A 20,796-nucleotide genomic window follows, 5' to 3' on the forward strand; every position below is an offset into this window, starting at 1 on the left:
GTGAGTTTAGTTTTACGCCGCACTCAGCGATGTTCCAGCTATATGGCGGCGGTCTGTACATAATCGAGTCTGGACCAGACAATCCAGTGATCAACACGCATGAGCATCGATCTGCGCAATTGGGAACCGATGACATGTGTCAACCAAGTCAGCGAGCCTGACCACCCGATCCCGTTAGTCGCCCCTCACGACAAGCAGAGTCGCCTTTTGTGGCAAGCATGGGTTGCTGAAGACCTGTTCTACCCCGGATCTTCACGGGTCCAATAAGGTATATAATAACCACTGTTGCGAATGCACTTCTTCTGTGTTGGCTGAAACTTGTTTTAAACGATCTTGAAACACACCCAGCTAATCATTGCTGTGTCAGTTCGTGGTGTGTACACATCTGATCACAGAAACAGATAACTCTCAATGCATTACTCTAGCTAATCCAAAGATAAGCCCGTGCACTACAGAGATCAAATCAAACACTATCAAGTGAAAGCATTTCCCCTTCCCTCTAAATCCTTCTTCACAATTTATGGCAGTGTGGCGGAGCTTAAACAACAAAAGGTTGTAAATTTCAGCGCGTTTCAATATCACCCAGAGCCTGCTGTCAATATCACTTTATATCATCGATTTCAGGTCTAAGCCCCATTATGTACAGGCTCTAGCTGCGCAAAGTCCCTGCCTAGATACCGAGATGATGGGAAACAAATGCAGCTGGAATGCATGATCACGCATTTCTACAACATGATCGAAATTGTAAAGAAAGCAGCGTCACAAATGCAATTTGACCGATACGTGTCACGATCATTGAGATGCATATCAAGGTTTCGCGTGTCATTGTATATCTCAATAGGAAGCGTAAGACATGTGAGACCAGGAGTATGTTTGCATGGATTCCTTCCACTGCTCTGAAGCCATATTTGGTCAAACCGAGTGTATATAGCATCACATCGCTCCAATCATTGAATGACATTTAAAGGACTGGTCATAACACAGAAATTTGATGTGGATCCAGGTATAATGTCTTTGCTTCTGATAAAAATAACGTTATTGTTATGGGATATGTTTCTGTTTCGGATTAAGCTCGACTTTACACTTTAACAATAGGTGGTTAAAATGGTCGTATAGTTGATGGAGATGTATGTGAGTGTGTTGGCGGATACATGTATGGATAATATGAGATTGAACAGCACGACAGTAACATGGAAACAATGTAACAATGTATGGTTTAACAGAGGTCACATGCTTGCTCGGCGTGTGTTTGTGTGAGTGTTCTGACTTGATAGCCAAACGTTTATCTGACAACTGAGTATTGATTTATACTAGAGCATCACTTTGTGCATCAGCAACAAGTTCATAATCATGTAGAATCCCTTTGAAAGGGAATATCCCATTAAGGTATCTAAACATTTGGCGAATGGAAACATATGACTGTACATATATTAATGATCTTAGCCTTTCATTATACAAATGTTATTTACTAATCATCATGGTGATATATTCATAATGAAAATGTTATATGTTTTAGTTAATAGGTATTGTGTGTATGAAATAAGACATGACTTTTGAGAAGCAGAGGGCATTAATATATGCAAGCAGTCACAATACTTCAAAGTACCTTCAAAGTACCTTTGTGCAGCAATTAATGACAAAGAATCAATGTACAGGTGAGATAAAGGTTGTACAGTGTATAAACTCGTCGACGATAGATGGGTTTTAAAACAAACTGTTTTACACATTTCGAGGGAGCTATGATATTTAGTTCTAGAAAACAGCGGGCGGTTGGGTTTCAGAGTGGTTAAGCGTTCGCTCGTCACGCCGAGGGTCCAAGTTCGATTCTCAACCTGGGTACAATGTGTGAAGCCCATTTCTGGTGTCCCCAGCCGTCATATTGCGGGAATATTGCTGAAGGCGGCGTAAAACTCACTCACTCAAGAAACAGCAACATTTGAGGAAAAACAATTTGCGTCAAGTGTTTTGTCCAGCGTTCTGGACGTCATGGGATTCATTGAATCAACAGTGGTGTAGTGGTTAGCTTGCTGGCCTCTCACGCCGCCAAAGGCCCGGGTTCGAATCCCGGTGGAGGCACCAAAATTTGTGACATGGGTCTCATGCTGTGTTGAGTCCCTGGACAAGGCACTTCGTCCACATTGCACTCAGTCCACCCAGCTGTTCAAAATGGATACCTGAGAAGCGGATGTACGGACCTATACGGTCGCGCTTAGCGCTTAGTAGCAGCTTTGAAAGTACAATTCCGCCAGGGTAATAATGTAACGCCAGCAAGCAGCATCGTGTTGGATTCTAGGCGCAAAAATTAGCATTAATTAGCATTATCCAGATTGTTAAAGATACTTGTATGATAATGGGTACATATGGCACTTTGAGCAAGATATTCATCCAGGAATGGCGGTGTATAAGTGGACTATTATCATATGGCACCATGCCGGTCAGTAATGATTTTTATGACAATGCGGATGATTGTATTTAAGGATAGTACTTGGGTTGAAAATTAATGAGTGACTTTCAATTTGTGTGGCAGTTTATATAACGGAATAGAGAGATGTGTTGTGAAGAAACGCCGATATGCGTTACATTATGGGAAAATACATACATTATTCACAGACAGAGACACTGATAACGTTTCAATACATTTTTAGCATTGTATGCATTTTCTATTTTGTCCTTTGGGAGGGACTGCTTGTGTTTCTTTATAATAACATCATATTTTATCAATGAAGGCAATGCAGTAACAGATCAATTTGCAGTAGTGGCGTTGGGGTATTCATTCTTTACCACCGAACAACCAGAAAGATGTCACATGGAATATAAGGTTACATAAAGGATGATCAATGGAAAATAATTAAATTTGCATGTGTCTTGGTATCATTAATAGTTATATGATAATCATACATGCAGACATAAAAAACATCTTGCTGATGATCAGATTGGATTATTATTTGCGATAAGTTTAGATTAGTCGCAGGAAGTTTGAAAGTCTTAATGTTGAGTATTGCATATACAGAGGTTTGCTGTGAATTATTGTCTCATAGAGGTCGATTAAGTATTAATAATTTATCTTTACGACTGTCACACAGCCTTTTATAGAAAGGTGTAGAAACATGAAGTTATCTCACAGTAACAATAACACCATTCCCCTCGGTGCAATAAAGCTGGGTAATTGGATACGTATGCTCAATGTGATCACATCTCATAACACAAGGGGCGTATGGTTCTCCTGATGTTAGAAATCAATTCCAATATATTTCCACAACATGGAATCGCCTTTGATATATGTTTTAAACTGCTCTGTTGAACACGTGATTATCACCAGAACGCTCTTGTTCCTGCGATTAACAGTATTTCTAAAGCGAACATGTTTTTGTGTTTTCAACTGGAAACACGTTTTACAATGATACTGTCAGTGTATTCGGATGCAACTGCAAGAAAAGGTGCTTAAGATTCCCCGTGGAATATTGATCTTTCTCTCACGGTTATATGGTAAATATAATCGTTGAATTGTAAATGAGTTATCTTAAAAGAAGCCTAACCGAGAACATAGATCATATCTGGTGTTGAAATTAAATATTTGATGTGCGTCAGCCACGTTCATGTCCAAACATGTGATCTTGGATGCGTGTATCAATGATGAAATTAAAACATTATGGAATAAAATCTGATGGCACGGAATGAATTACTATTCATTCACCTGATGAAGGAGTAAGGATATACTCCGAAACGTTGTGTTCCTCATAACAAAGAAGTTGACATCCATAAAAACTCCTTAACATATGGGGTAGTAAACTTATAAACGGATTCTCATATAACATGTGATGGCAAATAAGATCTTACGTTTACGTTAGTCGGTCTACGTCATAAGACACACAAGGTCTTGACCTTGTACTGGTGCCATCACCTTAACATCCTTAGAGTGTTGGTAGTCATGACGCGCCGACTATTTTTATCGACCAATGTTCTGTCTAAATTGTCGTTCTTCTATTTCGGAACCAATTTTGAATGTCTCATGCGTGAAAATGACTCACTTTTCGGACTTTAATCTGCCTAAAGTCGTATTCAGAATGCTCTCCAGGGAACGTATTCCCACCGCCGATGACGTTAAAATGAACCTTGTCTTCTGAATTTCACAATATGGAACTGCCGGTGACAGACCAATTTTGACACGAACCATCTTGAGGTGTCTGTTTTCAGTTAACTGAAGGGTCCTCTGAGTATTTGGTTGAAGTAATTACTTTATGGTGACTGGTGGTCAGTGACGGACTCTCCATTTAGGTCAATTGTCCACCTAGATTATGCTGCTAATGTCATCTGGGGTTATATGCAGCAATACATCTAATGCCTCCTGCAACTAGTGGCATAGACTCTACATAGTATTATCAATGCAAGCGGAGACATAGTGGAATATCACAGCAACTGATTTGTATAATTGAGCTTCCTAGCAAGGCTATTGACGATTTGTGCACGATCCATACATCGGTTGACAGCAGAAACGTCGGCTGCAGCATCTACGTAGACGACAGGTGATACGGTTTTACTTCTCGGAATGTTCTATGAGGACTAGTCGGTTCATCATTCGATAAATTCTTCCCCGCCGGTTCCTGGGCAAACACATGGCTGTATTTATGGGAAAGGATTATGACTTTCGCTCAAGAGATGATGGCAAAGCTCGGATATGAGATTTCACTGCAAAACCCTGACACTCATTATTTGAATGCGCTTAAGCATTAGTGTTGCAATGGAGATTTAAACACAAGGGATTTCTTTTGATCCACTCGTGTTGGAGGATGCTGGATTGTAAGAGCACTAAACAACCTTACAAGGATATTTATCGCTCATGATAGCTTCGGGAGACCATTAGAAACACCGAGTCAGATTCAACAGTCGTTTTGAGCCGATGATTACTCAAATACACGTTTTGGAGCATGCCTTCCTCGTATGCATGTGTGTGCTTTGAAAAAAATCAATATCCGTTTTAGAGTTATAATGTGTTCTGTTTAACTGAAAGGTTATCTATCAATCGTTTTTTAGATTAATGCACCATTATCCAGTTTCTTGTCACTCTAGAGGTGTGTAATATGTTGTCCATAATGAAAGTTCTCAAATGTTGCAGATCACGCCGATCCGATAGTGGTTGGATCCATAGCTGGGTGTGGAACCCTCATCGCGGCTCTTGTCCTCGCGGCTGCGTGGTTTATTTGTAAGAAGAAGCGGCCCCCTTTGTTCCTAGATCCCGACCAGATGCAGTTCACCCATGACTACCTCTCTGACAGGAACATCCACATCAGCCAGAGCACCCCTGACCTCATTGAGGTCAACCAAACCCCACCAGAAACTGCCAGTGACAAGTCTCCATCAAAAAGAGGTATATTTCAGATCAGTTCTCGACAATGGACACTGCCAACAGTTCCACAACGTCATCAAACATTCCAGCGAATGCTTTCACATCGCCTTGACTTATCCAACATAGAGTTCTCTGTCCAGAGCATCAAACACAAAGAGCAACCGGAGCTTGGTGCCATTAAACCAGAACTTTACAAGCAGGCATCTGTTGATTCGCTGAGGTCGGAGCACACTCCTTGTGGAAAATTATTCTTTAGCCTGAAATACGTTCAAGAGCAGGGTAGTCTTTTCGTGAGCATTAATCGTGCGGAGAATCTTCCTGCTAAAGACTTTTCAGGAACCTCTGACCCTTACGTGAAGGTGTACCTGTTGCCTGATAGGAAGACGAAGCATCAAACTAAAGTTCATAGGAAGACATTAACTCCGGAGTTTAATGAAACGTTTGTCTTTAGCGTGAACTATGAAAACATCCCCTCACGGACATTGTATTTCAACTTGTATGACTTTGATCGGTTTTCACGCCACGACCTCATTGGAGCGGTTGTAGTCAAAGATATTTTCAGCGAGGGGAGTTTAGTCAAAGAAACCTTCTTTGTCAGGGATATTTACGTCACACAGCAGGTAAGCTAATACGGCATTTTCTTATCTCCTCACAACAAACATACGTTATTTAATATTTCTATGTTTGTGTCACCCATTCTAGTACCGTGACCCTAAATCAGTGAGAACCATTACAGTGTTGTAAAGTTTTTGAAAGGCATTTAGAAGTTGGATGAACATGAATACATGACACGTTTTATGGATAAAAACTTCTCTTTTATTCTTTACACGACGTTTCAGAGTTAATTCTTGCTCCTTCATCAGGTGAATGAGCAAGAATTAGCTCTGAAACGTGTCATGTATACAGTGTTCTCTAATGAACAAATTGTACCTTTTGTTCTTTTGATGCTTGTATTACAGAGTCGTTGTTGCAGGACTAAAGTCATTCTTTCACTCACAATACTAAGCACCCGTGTAGATCCGGGTTAGAATTGATCTTCAGCAACCCATGCTTGTCGTAAAAGGCGACTAACGGGATCGGGGCTGTCAGGCTCGCTGACTTGGTTGACACATGTCATCGTATCCCATTTGCACAGATCTATGCTCATGGTGTTGATCACTGGATTGTCTGGTCCAGACTCGATTATTTACAGACCATATAGCTGGAATATTGCTGAGTGCGGCGTTAAACAACAAACAAACAAGCACAACACAGCACTATGCAGTCACCAATAAAGCGAAAAGTTTATATTTCTTGCTTTAGTGCCTTTCCCCATTTCAACAATATATCAAAACAAGTAGCGATAAGTTAACCTACGATTGTGTTCCTTTATTATATATACACAACGTTTTCAATTCAGGTCTATATATCTGAATCGTTCACACTGTGAAATGTGTTTCGCCACTGATACTGTGTACTCACAGTTAACCTATTTTGAATGCAATATTGTTCTGTGGGGCTGACATGTATATATTCCATGTAATCATGTTTTTTACCAGTAATAGGTTCACATTCATATTACTGGCAACCCCACACAAAGGAAAGGGCACTGTGAGACAGTAGGTAGAGTTCGGATATGGCATTTCCCATCCATTTATGAACCTACTGCCGAATTGCTTTCATCTGAAGACTTATAATCAGCTAAACCTGTCTTTGGCACACGTTAAGGAAAATTGCTTTCAGCGATGCAAATGGCCCTTTGAAAAGTAGTCCTACGAGGAGCACCTGGGGTCGTCTTCTTACAGAACCTTTGTGCTTCAAGGACCACACGATCCAACTCTGTGCTGGTAATCACAACCCGCTGGTTCCATGTCAAACACACGCTTCCTTCAGGATGTTGAGTTGAGATACATTAAGCAGCTGTTTCAGCATAGTCCTCACTAAACATCCCTTACAAACACACTCACAGAGACACCCATTCCTACACCAAGCAAAAAATGCATCTGGTTCTACGATATCGCACCAGTGTCTGTCGGCGTGCGTTCAAGCGAAATTGGGACGGGGTCATTTGGGGGAAAATTGATTGAGGAATCAACAAACTGTACTGTTTCCATACCTGCTTACATATTCGGAAGCAGTGACAATGGGAATGGTTTCTCCTGTGTATGGTACAGAGGGAACAACGATTGAGTATCTTTGTGTCGAACTTGATATGTCGTATTTGCAATTGTCTCGCAACGCATTCCTTGTTCAAATCCTCGTTCCTGATTTTGTACATGTCTCAAATGATCATTTAGAAGGAAAGTCTACAAATTTGGTATAAATATATGAAATACTAAAGAAACCAAATCTATTCCAGCTAATTCCAGAAATTAGCTATACATTTCCTTAGATATGTATCCTTTGTTTGTTGTTTTGCGTCAGAAGTATTAATCAATATTACGACGGTGTGGGCTCAAGTCGGGGTCATACAAACCTGAGCTACGATGACCCTCATGGTCACCAAATCTAATTGGGTCACCTCTTGCAGCTGCATCCGGGTCCCCACGGGGTTGTAATTTAAAATACAATCCATACAAATAGGATTTTGTATTGAATTTAGCTCACCATTGTCAGCCATAGAGGCTTCAGAAGAAGGCAGACTCCGGCTCAATGAAACGATGTTAGGGCTAAGATTATCGTATGTGTATGATAGAGCATGACGTAGCAAAGGTGGAAGACTGCTTTGAGGAGCATTGCATTGCTGTGAATATGCCTTGTTGTCCTGTGATCTCAGATCATTCATGGAAACAGTTTTTGATGGTTATGCAGTGACGAGAAGTCACCAATGAGAGGGCTGTAACAGGGCTATAAACTCACGGGGTGGGGCAGTCACGTATTGTACCCATAATAATCCAATCTGAAAATGAGCCTTCTCAACAAATGGTATCATAAAACCTTAACTTACTCACTTTACCAAAAAACCAAACAAAGACCGAAATTACTATTGTGTTAGCATGACGTAAACTCTAGGTGCGTTGTGGTTGCAATAACACTTCTCATGTTGGTCTCTGTAGCATGATGTACTTAGGACCATTTCAATTTCATTAAGGCACTCCTACTCATAATGTTTTGGTTTCGTATAGAAGGAGCAATGAACTGTTCAAATAGAAAGATAAAATAGGTTTACTTTCAAAAGAATTGTTTCGCTGATTCCACTAGACGTCCATTATAGGAAAATCAGTCATTTCTATTCTATTTACTCAAGTACATTCAATCAGTAATACATTCTGCATGGATTTGACAATACCTACCACATGGCAAAGGTTAATGTCACTCTCCTTAAGAGGTTCTGTTGAATGATTCATGAAGTATTAGTATTACACGTATTTCTTCGGAGAATGTGTGTTCCAGACAGATGGAACATCATATATATACTCTTGCCAATAATGGTTGTCACCCCCTTCAAATGTTTTTATTGGAGTGTGTGTGTGGGTGTGTGGGGTGGGGTGGGGAGGGGTGACAACCGTTATTGGCATGAGTATATGAGTTATTATCCTATGGGGAATTGTGTTAGCCATATGATGAGGTAAATCACAACTCCGCGTTCACTGTTGAGACACTGATCTGTTAGCACTTTATATTCAGTACATCTCTGATAATATTTATCGAAACTTGTCAAGATATTTCAATTCATTTACCCTCCCTGCATCATATTTAAGCCATTTCAAATGTAACCATTTACAAAATTACATTCGATGATTGCTGACTTGTCTTCTTGAATATATGGACCCGTGAAGGTCCAGGTTACAATTGATCTTCAGTAACCCATGCTTGTCGTAAGAGGCTACTAACGGGATCGGGTGGTCAGGCTCGATGACTTGGTTGACACATGTCATCGGTTCCCAATTGTGCAGATCGATGCTCATGCTGTTGATCACTGGATTGTCTGGTCCAGACTCGATTATTTACAGATCGTCCATAGCTGGAATATTGCTGAGTGCGGCGTAAACTTAGACTCACGCACTCACTCTTGAATATATGTATAACATTTATGACATATATGTCGTTTTATCGGAATGAGTAAGGGAGTATTTTCGGTTTTACGCCGCTGTTTTTGCAAATCCAGTACTATCATGGATTCCAGAAATGAGCTTCACACCTTGAACCCATATAGTGGGAATGAACGGTCTAACCACTAGGTTACAGCACCGCCTCCGTGGTATAGTGGTTAGAGCGTCCCCCGGAGAGCTGAAGGTCGCGGGTTCGATCCCCGGCCGCGTCATACCAAAAGACGTTAAAATATGGTACTTGTTGTTCCCTGCCTGGCGCTGGGCCTTAATGGTTACAACAAGGACTGGTCGGCTCGGAGTCAATATAATGTGTCTGAGTGGGGTATCCATGCTTAACTGCGGCATGGTATCTCAGTGAGCTAGCACTATAAATCCAGCTAAAGTCTGGGCTAGTACAAGCAGCCACACATACACACGCATGCAAGTCGCCAAAGGAGCGAAATATTCTTAAGTACGACGTTAAACCCCGTTTCACCTCACCTCGTTTTATCTTAAGGCATGAATGGGGATACAGGTAGCATACAAATGTGGAATTACTGATATCTTGGTTGTATAAAGATTGTTCTAAATCGGTATTATACTTGTAAACTAAAAGCCCTGTCACACCTTGACGATTTAGCCAGCGTATGTCGAAGTATAAAAATCTCTCTAAAACGCTGGTATGCGCCGAACTAATCGCATAATAGCAGGTAGATATGCTATTAGAACAACCACTTTACTTGAGATTTGGTTTGGTTATTGTTTAACACCGCAATATGCCAGCTATATGGCGGCGATCTGTAAAATAATCAAGTCTGGACCAGACAATCCAGTGATCAACAGCATGAGCATCCATCTACGCAATTGGTCTTTACTTGAGATTAACACTACCTCTCCATAACACACATACACCCTCCTTACAAACTAATAACAATTATGAAAAAGAATAACATATTTTCTTAAGTCTGAATTTGTCATTTGTAAATACCCACGTTTATATTTGCAAGAGTATATAAATGTATATATATTTGCTTCATTGGCAATTGCATATTTAGAGATGCAAATGAAACCTTAAGGTCATGTCATTAAAAGTGTCTACGACTCGGTGACTAACAGGAATTCAAAGCTTAGTACCTAATCAAATACGACACTAGTAGCTATAAGACAATGACATGTTTGTATGCTAAGAATTCATTGATTTATCAAGGTTTTATGGTCTTAAGTGATCAGAAGCATTTTAGATATAACTGATTAGATTTAGATTAGAACTTGTATTTATCTCATGGGTTACCACTGTAAGGATATTTGTAAATTACAGCCCATGGGGACTCTTGTTGAGATGTTTATAAAGGTTCGACCTCACTACACATGAAGAGAAGACATTTCAATCAGAATAAGGTCATGCCCTATGGGAAAAATCTAAAATACATTGACAGATTATCAGTCTGTGATAACAGGTTAATGAGATATTAATGCTATCAGCTGAGACATGAATGTCATTTGAAGCATTCGTTTAACCAGTCTCATTGAGCATAATCAGTTGTAATGAGACGTGAATGCTATCAGCTGAGACATGAATGTCATTTGAAGCATTCGTTTAACCAGTCTCACTGAGCATAATCAGTTGTAATGCCAGGCATTTTTCACTGAGATATTAATGCTATCAGCTGAGACATGAATGTCATTTGAAGCATTCGTTTAACCAGTCTCACTGAGCATAATCACTTGTAATGCCAGGTATTTTTCACTGACGGTGAATTCATCATAGCTCCCAACTCATTGAACATCAGAACATGATGACCTTCAAACTTAAGAAGGCTTGGATAGGTTATTGAATAGCCATAGAACCATTGATTAAAATGGAAAATGAACAGGATCCACGCTCTTACATATCCTGCCGAGGAGCTGTAATCGACGCCGCATGAATTATTAAGTACATTAGAATTTTTACATATTTACTAACATTTGATTAAATGTCGGCATTAGATGTTTTTGAAAACAATCTACATTTGTGAAACGAAATATCTTGTCTTTAAGGTTTGAATGGTGTTACAGAGGAATATGTTGATCTGATTGCGTTCTGTAAAACCGTTCATTATGATGCATTGCACGTAGCGTACAATATTGATATTTCTCCAGGGACCTTTCAGAGTTGGTGCAGCATTAAAGGTGAAAATGTGATGAATAACATGCCAGGGAAGCTGGTCCTATGCAGGATATTAAAGCCACAAATTGCCTTGCTTGTCAATTTCAGAACAAAAGTGACATTTATGCATCAGTTATACAGGGAATGTAAGAACAATTGTGATTCAGATGGAATTAATTGATTTTCTGTTCCTGCTTACACCTTGTAATGTATCCAAATTGCAGCAATAACGTCAGTCTTGCTTCATGTTTATGATACAGCGAATGTTCAATTAAGCTTTAAAGTTGTTGTTTGCTTTGCGAGTGTTGGTCAGTCCCGTTGAGAATTCAGGAAAAGAAACAATATGACCTGTTTGCCACAATCAATCCGTTGAGGAACCTAGAAATATGAAATTAGTTTCCCTTTGTCAATTTACCTGCAAACTCTACTTCGTCTGCCATATGTTACCACACTGTCATTGAGGTACTCTGAACACATAGCTTAATTATGTTTTTCGTACAACCGTCGGAATAGTGAATGAGTGAGTGAGTATGGTTTTACGCCGCTTTTTTAGGCAACATTCCAGCAATATCACGGCGGAGAACACGAGAAATGGGCTTCACACATTGTGCCCTTGTGGGGAATCGAACCTGGGTCTTCGGCGTGATGAGCGAACGCCTTAACCACAAGGCTACCCCACCGCCCCCTGTTTGAAGGGAATATGTGGTATTAAATAACAAACACCTTACTACATATGAGCGCTGGGGTAGCCTAGTGGTTAAAGCGTTTGCTCGGCACTCCGAAGACCCGGGTTCGATTCCCCCATAGGTACAATGTGTGAAGCCCATTTCTGGTGTCCCCCGCCGTGATGTTGCTGGAATATTGCTAAAAGCGGCGTAAAACAAAACTCACTCACTCAGAGTAAGAAAAAAAGCATTTTAACAATAGCGTGTCACTCGAATAAATAAAACTTCATAAAAAGCAATGTGCTGACAGAGTTGAAATGGTAAGAGAAGCTAAGTTCTAAATGTCAAAAACATTAACAAATATGTCCATATCCTACGTCAAACAATTAGTTTGTTCGAGTTAACGTTACATGGATAGTGATGGAGTGAGGAGTTTTAAAATTTCAGTCAGCAGGCAGATGGGGTTTTCAGTGTAACGACCGCCGAAACTACCAAACACAATCGCATCTCATATCGAATTCTTAAGATGTTATCCGGAAAGTCATCTATCCCCCGTTGTCTTTATTTCCGAAACAGCGATGGAATTGATTTATCTATCTCCATTACTCGGCTTAATGACTTTGCTATCAACCTCGTTGCCGAGAGGGATTCCCGCAGACTCGGTCAATAGTGACATATGTATCATATATGAAGTGTATTTATTATACAGAAGAAGAACACTGAACAAACGTTAGGAAAAGCTGCAATGGTACCTGTCATTTTGAGTAATTGTCATACATTCTTACTTTTAGTTTTACGAGCCATAACGATGGACAGTTAACCGTGTTAAAATGTTGACCCAGTTGTGTGTTATGTAGTTGAAGGCTACAGAACGTAAATGACTAAGGGGTAAAAACGTCCGGACAGTTTGTCAGATCACACCAGAAGCAATCATCTTCATTCCTGCCGGAGATATTAGTTTGAAACATACACATGCGTACAGGTTCTTGAGGATCGGTATTAGTGACACCATCTTATATTGGCTCCCTGCGTCCGTAGCTTTGGGGCATATCTGTCGGGAATTTAAAACGCCAAAGAAAAAAATACATGGATCGAGGGACTTAAAAAATGCACAGACTGCAAGGATATCCGGAAAACATTTCCTAGAACGGAGTATGGTTATGGAGGACTTACTGCTGCAAGTGCCAGCGCGGTAGAGGAACCGGCTGTAGACTTCGTAATTGACGTAGATGGAATGGCTACAACGATACGGTTTTGGCAATACCATTAGCAACGCTTTTTTTCTGTGGGTACGTTCACTTTAAGGAATCCACATGGGTGTAAACTTCTTTTAGAGTATCCTGTGTTGTTTTCTCATTACTTTTGTGAAACCTAAACAAATGTGTTGTTGACCGACTGATCAAGGGTCATTGTTGTTTTAAATGTATCATTGCAAATTATCTAGTTTGATGAGTACTAACTGTATAGAAAATTAATATCTCATGAAATAGGATGTTCGTGTTCTTAAAGGCTTCGTTCAGAATGACAAATAATTGCTCACAAATGTCAAATATACTTATCTTCTTAATGCATCACATTACTGGTAATTATTGACAGCAGATGGGACATTTGGACCACTGACAAAGCATCAACAGAAAACTCCTAATAGGTGGGCTTATGAAGGAGATTATTTAAGCACTACTCAACAGTGCCACGTTTAACCAGATTCAAAACAAGGTGTTAATTAATATACATTTCTATGTTTCTTCTGTATTTGTTCATGAAGGAACAAGGTCACTTTCTTGAAAAATAATGTTTCCCAAATCTCACATTAGAAACCTTTTCATGAATTTAAGCTTTACGAGGAATCGACAGCAGCATCCTTCTCCCTACGGCAGCGCCGTTACAGGAGAAACAGATGACAACGATTTAGTTACAAGCACAACAAGGGACATATCGCGCACCGTTTGAGGTCAATGACACACGACGTTCTTGACAATTGACAGAGAATGAGGACAGTGGGTCAGCGATCGGACGGTAATGAAAGTAGACACAGAGTTTTGAAAACAATCTCGGTCTTCAATGAGACATTACCTTTCATCCTGGGATCAGTTTCGCATAAACGCGATCAGTTGACGCCATTCCGTGTCGCTACTATTTTGATTTGAGAACAGTGGCTGACTGATGGTATCCGTTTGAGAAGTTTCAAAACCAACGGTATTTTCTTTTCCAGAAGTATTTTCTTTCAAAATGTGATTGATAGCTGCGCAATAATATACTGTGCCACATTGCATAATTCATTATTAAACACACCACGTGTATTGTTCCAACATGCATGGCATCACTGTCCTAATTACAAAGGACGAATCTATGTGTATCGTTGATCAGGTTTAGTGTGTGCAATGTTTTAGTCGTTCCTGTTAACTCACCAAGACGACAAGAACTGAAATTTGGGAAAAGCTGTTTTAATTAAAAAGAAAATATAAGGAGGCGTTAATGTGACGTAGTTTTGTTGGTAGAAGGAAGTTGATATTTTATTAAAACCTACACGATGATCGCTACATCGAAAATGAACTCAAATGAGCACCTTTGTCTTTAACTGTGCGTTCATGTTCCGAGGCCGCATCAGGGTTAAGAAAGTCTTCATGCAGTGGAAAAAGCGTTTATTAAATAGGAAATTAGATCATTTATCACTGCCTTTTATCATTGCGTCAACAATGATAATGGGTCGACGTCACACATAAAGAGAATCTTCACATTATACCACTTCATTACTGCATTCGTCAGGAGTTATATATTATCATTCACCATTTTCGAGATTATTAATAATATGATACTCATTTACACGCCAGAAAATCAACATTGATACACATTGTTTTTGGTGATCAAGATATACAGTAAATAGAAGCGACAAAACCCTTTCCACATTCAGAAGAAATCTCTGCTAAAAGCAGAGTCGATTGAACAATTGTGAATATATCATGAGAATATATTTGTTTCAGCAGTATTACAGCTGTACGATGTTGTTTGTAAACAAATCAAGAATTGACCAGACAAGCCAGTGATTGTCACTATGTGATACAATGATAGAGCATGTGTTAATGAATCATTATAAAATAGTGATGATACCAGGTGTTCGCGTAAAGGTGAACGTATCCTGCCCCCCGGTGCCACCTGTGATAAACACACTAGTCTAGTCAATTGTTCACCTGAAATAATTTGGGAACGTATGGTATACGTTAAAATAGGGAATTGCATGGACATCATTTTTGTCACTGATACATCAAATTTGGAAATTTCCTCCACATGTCCACCATAAAACGTCTTGAAAGCTTTACTGAGGCGTTGAATGTTGTAATCTTGATCAAACAACTTCTGAGCCAGAGTGGTATGACGCTCAACAAAGTGCCGGATATAACGTAATATTTTTCTGTCCTGGTATATTTTAATCGAACTACATAGAACGAGCTAACACGCGTGACCCCTTCGACCTCGCTTTCTGTAGTTTTCTCTATTCTAACATCTTTTAATAAAATATTCCGATATTTTTTAACTTTCCAAACTTAATAACGTTGCAGTTCAGAAAGGAGATTAAACTGGCCAGTCAGGGATATTGTTCTCTCACTGGGAAGCTGGAATGTTCGTGGTGATCTGGACGTCATTTGATTTTCTCACTTCTCGGAATCAAATTAAAATCCTATCTGAAAAGCTACAGCTGATTGATGGAAATAGTGTTTTCTGGCCTGATTGATGATTCACCTGATTAATGGAAAAGAGAAATAATTGCAATTTCTGGGGTTTCTCAGTATAACATTTAATGCACTTTTCTATGTGATCTATAGTCGGATTCGAAACCTGAGCAAATCTGTTTTTGTTACCGTACGGTATGGTACAGGTTTATATATCGAGATTTGTACGTCTAAGGCATTTCTGTTGTCAGTGGTCGAAGACGCTAAATTTACGGTGAATAGTTGTAAAGTCCGGGTTAATTTGTATTTTGGTTGTCAGAACCGTACCCATGCTCGTGGTAATCTACTCGGTCATAACCCTATTTACCCCTATTATGAAACACATTGGAGATAAAATCAGTCACTCAAAATGTTGAAAGGCATTTTTGAACACCATGGACTTGGTGCATGCGGGGTGAGGTGAGGTGAGGTGCGTGCGGGGTGGGGTGGGGTGAGGTGGTGAGAGGTGAGGTGAGGTGAGGTGAGGTGAGGTGAGGTGAGGTGAGGTGAGTGGAGTGGGTTTTAACGACGCTTTTTGAAATACTCCATCCACATCAATTCGAAAAAAAGAAAAGGTTTCACGCGCTGTCACCATTCGGGATTCGAACCACTATATACGACGTGAAGAGCGAACACATTAATCTTTGGGTCATCTCGACTAAATATTATGCCATATGTTGTTTTTTCAGTTATCATATGGTTTCGAAAACGTGTTCATTAGTGCCAACTGTGGAGCAGGACAATTAGGCTTTTTACGCCTAGTAACATTATATAGTGATTCACGCACATATGCTTATGACTACATTAATCGTGCTTGGCTCGGCTTTCACTGCGAATTCTTCTCGCTATATGGCTAGAAAAATGCTGACGCAGCGAAACCTTCAACTCAACTCAATTCACTAGGAATAAATGGAAATGAATTTACTCCTATCAGTACATTTTTTATCACATTAAAGTTTTTCGTAAATAAAGAAGTTGTTATCCATAATATATCACACCTTGATTAATATTAAAATTCATTAGGTATAACCTTTACCATTCATACCCATTCAGTTTCGGAAGTCATTCTCGCCATGTCATTCTGTCAGAACATTTTGAGCACACAATTATTCACGTTCATTGGTGCACAATGGCTCGAAGTCTCTTTATAGTGTCGTTGAAACTGAGTTCAAACTGAAGCTGCGTATGGATATTTATGGGTATTTGTCACAACTCTAGTTTGGTAATGTGAGCATTTGAGGCGCATTAGCAATGCTTATTTCCCACAAGACGTACCCTTACAAGAATGACCGCACCCCCCATCTAACCCATTGAAGAACATGTCTTTAAATAAAGGGGTCGTGGGGTAACCTAGTGGTTATAGCGTTCGCCCGTCACGCCGAAGAACCGGGTTCGATTCCCCACATGGGTACAATGTGTGAAGCCCATTTCTGGTGTCCCCCGCCGTGATGTTGCTGGAATATTGCTAAAAGCGGCATAACCTAAACTCACTCACTCCCTCTTTAAATAAAGGGGGCGGTGGAGTAGTCCAGTGGTTAAAGCGTTCGCCGTCTGGCCGAAGACCTTGGTTCGATTCCCAACTAGGGTACAAAGTGTAAAACCCATTTCTGGTGTCCCCTGCTGCATTATCGCTGGAAAGCGGCGTAAAAAGATATTAATTCATTCTTAAGAGAACCAAGAGACAAATCCCAACACACGCTTCTGTGGGTCTGTGTCCATTCAAATGGAAACAATTTCTCTTTAGATTTGAACGAAGATCAATACAGTTGATACTCAGAAACAGATAAGATCCTGTAAAATGTCTGAACAGAAGTATCAATCATGATCCATTTTTGTCCTTCTGTGCAGCTTTCATTTCATTCGGAAAGCTCGATGGTTTTTTTTGGCCAGATTCCCATTTACATGTGATTGAGAAAAATGAAACAAAAATGAAATTTGACAGAGAGCAGCATGGAATGTTTTTCGTGATAGAAATCAATATTAATAGATAGAACGTTTTATCGCCTGTTCCTGTGACGCTTGAGGCGGCTGGTGTAGAACACAGCGATGACAGGTTAATGGCACCACTAAATGGTAGAGAGGCTTTTGAGCATAAGGTCAGCAGGAAAACGTATATTTGTGGCGTATGTCCACGACAAGAAAAGACCCCTCTACTAGTCATCGAGATCTTGCGTCTTCTTTAGCTTGGAATTGAAAGTCCATCGTTTTATTGACCTGGCAAATGGCCAATGTAGGCCTGGTATTTTTTGCCAAGAATAAATGTAATTCTCTCTGAACTACGAACGATGTCAATTCAGTAAAATGCCATGTCAATTCATATTGTTTGGCTGAATTGTTTTCAAGAGAATGGAACCGCCTCCGTGGGGTGGGAATAGAGTTACTGTCGGGAGGTCGATGGTTCGATATCGAGGTCGTTCCAAACACAAATACAAAATAGCGTGGTATTTATTGCCACCATGTCTGACGATAGTCATTTAGGAGATAAAAATAATATTCGACGATATTTGATGGACATAATTCATCGATTAAAACATTTGGGTGTTTTTAATTGGGAACATTATAGTGACAAAACCTCTTTCCATGCACGCAAGAAACTTCTGCCAAGGGCAGAGGCAGGATTTCGACCATATCATTGACATGTGTTTATTGATCAATATGAAAACATTATGATGCCATGTGTTGGCGACTAGGGCATCGGACTATCGATGGATTGCAAATGTTGAGTCTCCGATAGCAATCAATCTATGGTAGAAACGAAACACTATCGATGTATTGATAGTATGTGTGACTATCGATAGTTTAGTAGTTTGACTTCTGATGATAAATGCGCAGCGCAAAATACAGGATGTTTGGATGCAGACTTGCAGCTTCATTGACTTTATGTTTTAACGGTTCCCTTGACCTGGGTTTCAAGTTTGTTTCTTGTCAGTTTCTTGAATGGAAAACCATACATTATATACCCTTCCGCACAAACAGCAAACAGCAAACAGCAAACTACAATGGTTTCAACATAACATCATTTACAGAATACTACCCACAAACGACCTCCTATATAAAATGAAATATACCAATAATAACAAATGTGACTTATGCAAAACTGACATTGAATCAATAACACACCTCTTTTACGAATGTACAAACATTTGCCCTGTCTGGAGAGAACTAGAAGATTGGATCGAGGAGAAAACAGGAATAAAACTAGATTTTACCAAACAACATATCCTATTTGGCTACCATGAAAAGCGAAATGATGTTGTAAATCTGATCATAACTACAACTAAATTCAACATTTATAAAAGCAAACTTTCTAAACGACCACCACATTTCCAATATATCAAAAGAGATATAACCAATGCATCTCATATAGACAGATATATCTCATCTTTAACTTGTGATTACACCAAATTCACGAAATACTGGTCAATATGCCATTGCCTTTTTTACCTGAACAATACATCTCCTGTAAAAGCCATAACCGTCAGCTACTGAATTGTCATACCCATTTTGATTAGATACTATGTGTATTGAACTATGAACTATCCATTTGCTGTAAAACATGTACTGGTGAAAAGAAATAAAATTATAAAGAAATGTTCTTGTCAGCTATTAAAAGAGGCTGAAACTACTGAATTTATTTTTATTTCATATAAGCACGTGTGACCGGGTGTAAAAACCATGGAGTCAACTTTGTGTGCAGACTCTTTCAGAGTTGTCACAACCCCTAGTGTACAGTACACGACCCTGTGCACTTAAAAGAACCCACGAATCCGTTGGTATATGACCAGATGATGGCCACATGAATACGTGCAAACACCTAGTTGCGGGTACAGCAACGTGCAGTAAAACTTGGACAAAGTACTGTGGCTATGTGTCCCAGTCCACCCAGCTGTGAATGGGTACCTCGTAAGGATAAGAAAGCTGCAATAACTCGGTGCGCCTAGTGGCTGCAAGAGTTGTATGATCCCCGGGAAGTTTAGATTGATAATATGATGTGCCGTTGAGATTGACATCCAATGATCGAGGGAAAACAATACCAGCGCCTTGAGCATGTAATAGTTGCGTGGATATGTGCGCTATATATAAATCCAATAATAATAAAACAATATCTGAGCAAGAGTCCTCGGATGTTCTTGGTACAAAAGGCATTATCAATTCTACCTCTAAATTTCAGAAGGGTAAACACGTTGGAGGTTTCGAGATATTGCTCGACATAAAGGAAAAGGTTGACAACTGAAAAGTTTTTTTCATCTCCCTACTCATTGTGAATCTTTATGCACAGATCTAAATATGAAAGTCTTTATGATGTTGATTTTATGTAGCTAAATTCATTGGAAGAGAATTGGCTATTTGATTGTTATTTTACAATAACAGCCAATCGATATATCTGAAACTTCTTCGGCAAATTACCGTGTTTGTATTTTTAGAATCCGAAATTCTGTTTAAAAGACATAAGGAAACAGATTCACGAGGAGGGGATGTCTATTTCTTGTTGAAATATTTTAACCCCAAATATTTCATAGATGATCTAGGAGTATGTCCAGCATTTTACATATTGTTTCGGCATATCTACCTTCCATTATATGGAAAGCACTCACTCACTCACTCACTCACGCACTCACGCACTCACTCACTCACTCACTCTTGCTACTCCACCAGAGTATTGCACTTCCAATGACCACCATCACCTCCAACCACACTCCAAGGAACAATATACGTGAATGGGTTAATTATGAGCATGTGAACTCAACCAGAAATTATCTCTAATGGCAACTTTACCAACACAGTTAATATGCATAAAGCCTGTTAAACACGTAGTGCAGAGACACGCACATCGTTCATTTTTAAAAAGGCTTTTCTTGACTGAAGGCAAAATAAATGCTGTATGTCGTATTCAATGTACAAGACTTGGCTTACATCGCGTCTA

At 39.7% G+C, this 20,796-nt stretch overlaps 1 protein-coding gene across 3 annotated transcripts in view; it reads left to right on the top strand.

Annotated features, from left to right (window-relative positions):
- The window catches only part of LOC124265461 (synaptotagmin-9-like), a 70,343-nt gene that overhangs the window by 34,954 nt on the left and 14,593 nt on the right, over positions 1 to 20,796 (top strand). The window contains exons 1-2 of one of the 3 annotated variants that reach the window (XM_046700257.1): positions 4,467 to 4,523; positions 5,114 to 5,964. In XM_046700257.1, the coding sequence (XP_046556213.1) occupies positions 5,242 to 5,964 (723 nt within the window). In that variant the 5' untranslated portion in view covers positions 4,467 to 4,523; positions 5,114 to 5,241. Of the gene's footprint in view, positions 1 to 4,466; positions 4,524 to 4,569; positions 4,945 to 5,113; positions 5,965 to 20,796 lie in introns of those variants that run through there. The other 2 variants (XM_046700256.1, XM_046700255.1) reach the window with 2 other exon arrangements.

This window comes from Haliotis rubra, unplaced genomic scaffold, assembly GCF_003918875.1.
Source record: "Haliotis rubra isolate DU_JTF1 unplaced genomic scaffold, ASM391887v1 Scf98, whole genome shotgun sequence".
Lineage (NCBI taxonomy): Eukaryota > Metazoa > Mollusca > Gastropoda > Lepetellida > Haliotidae > Haliotis > Haliotis rubra.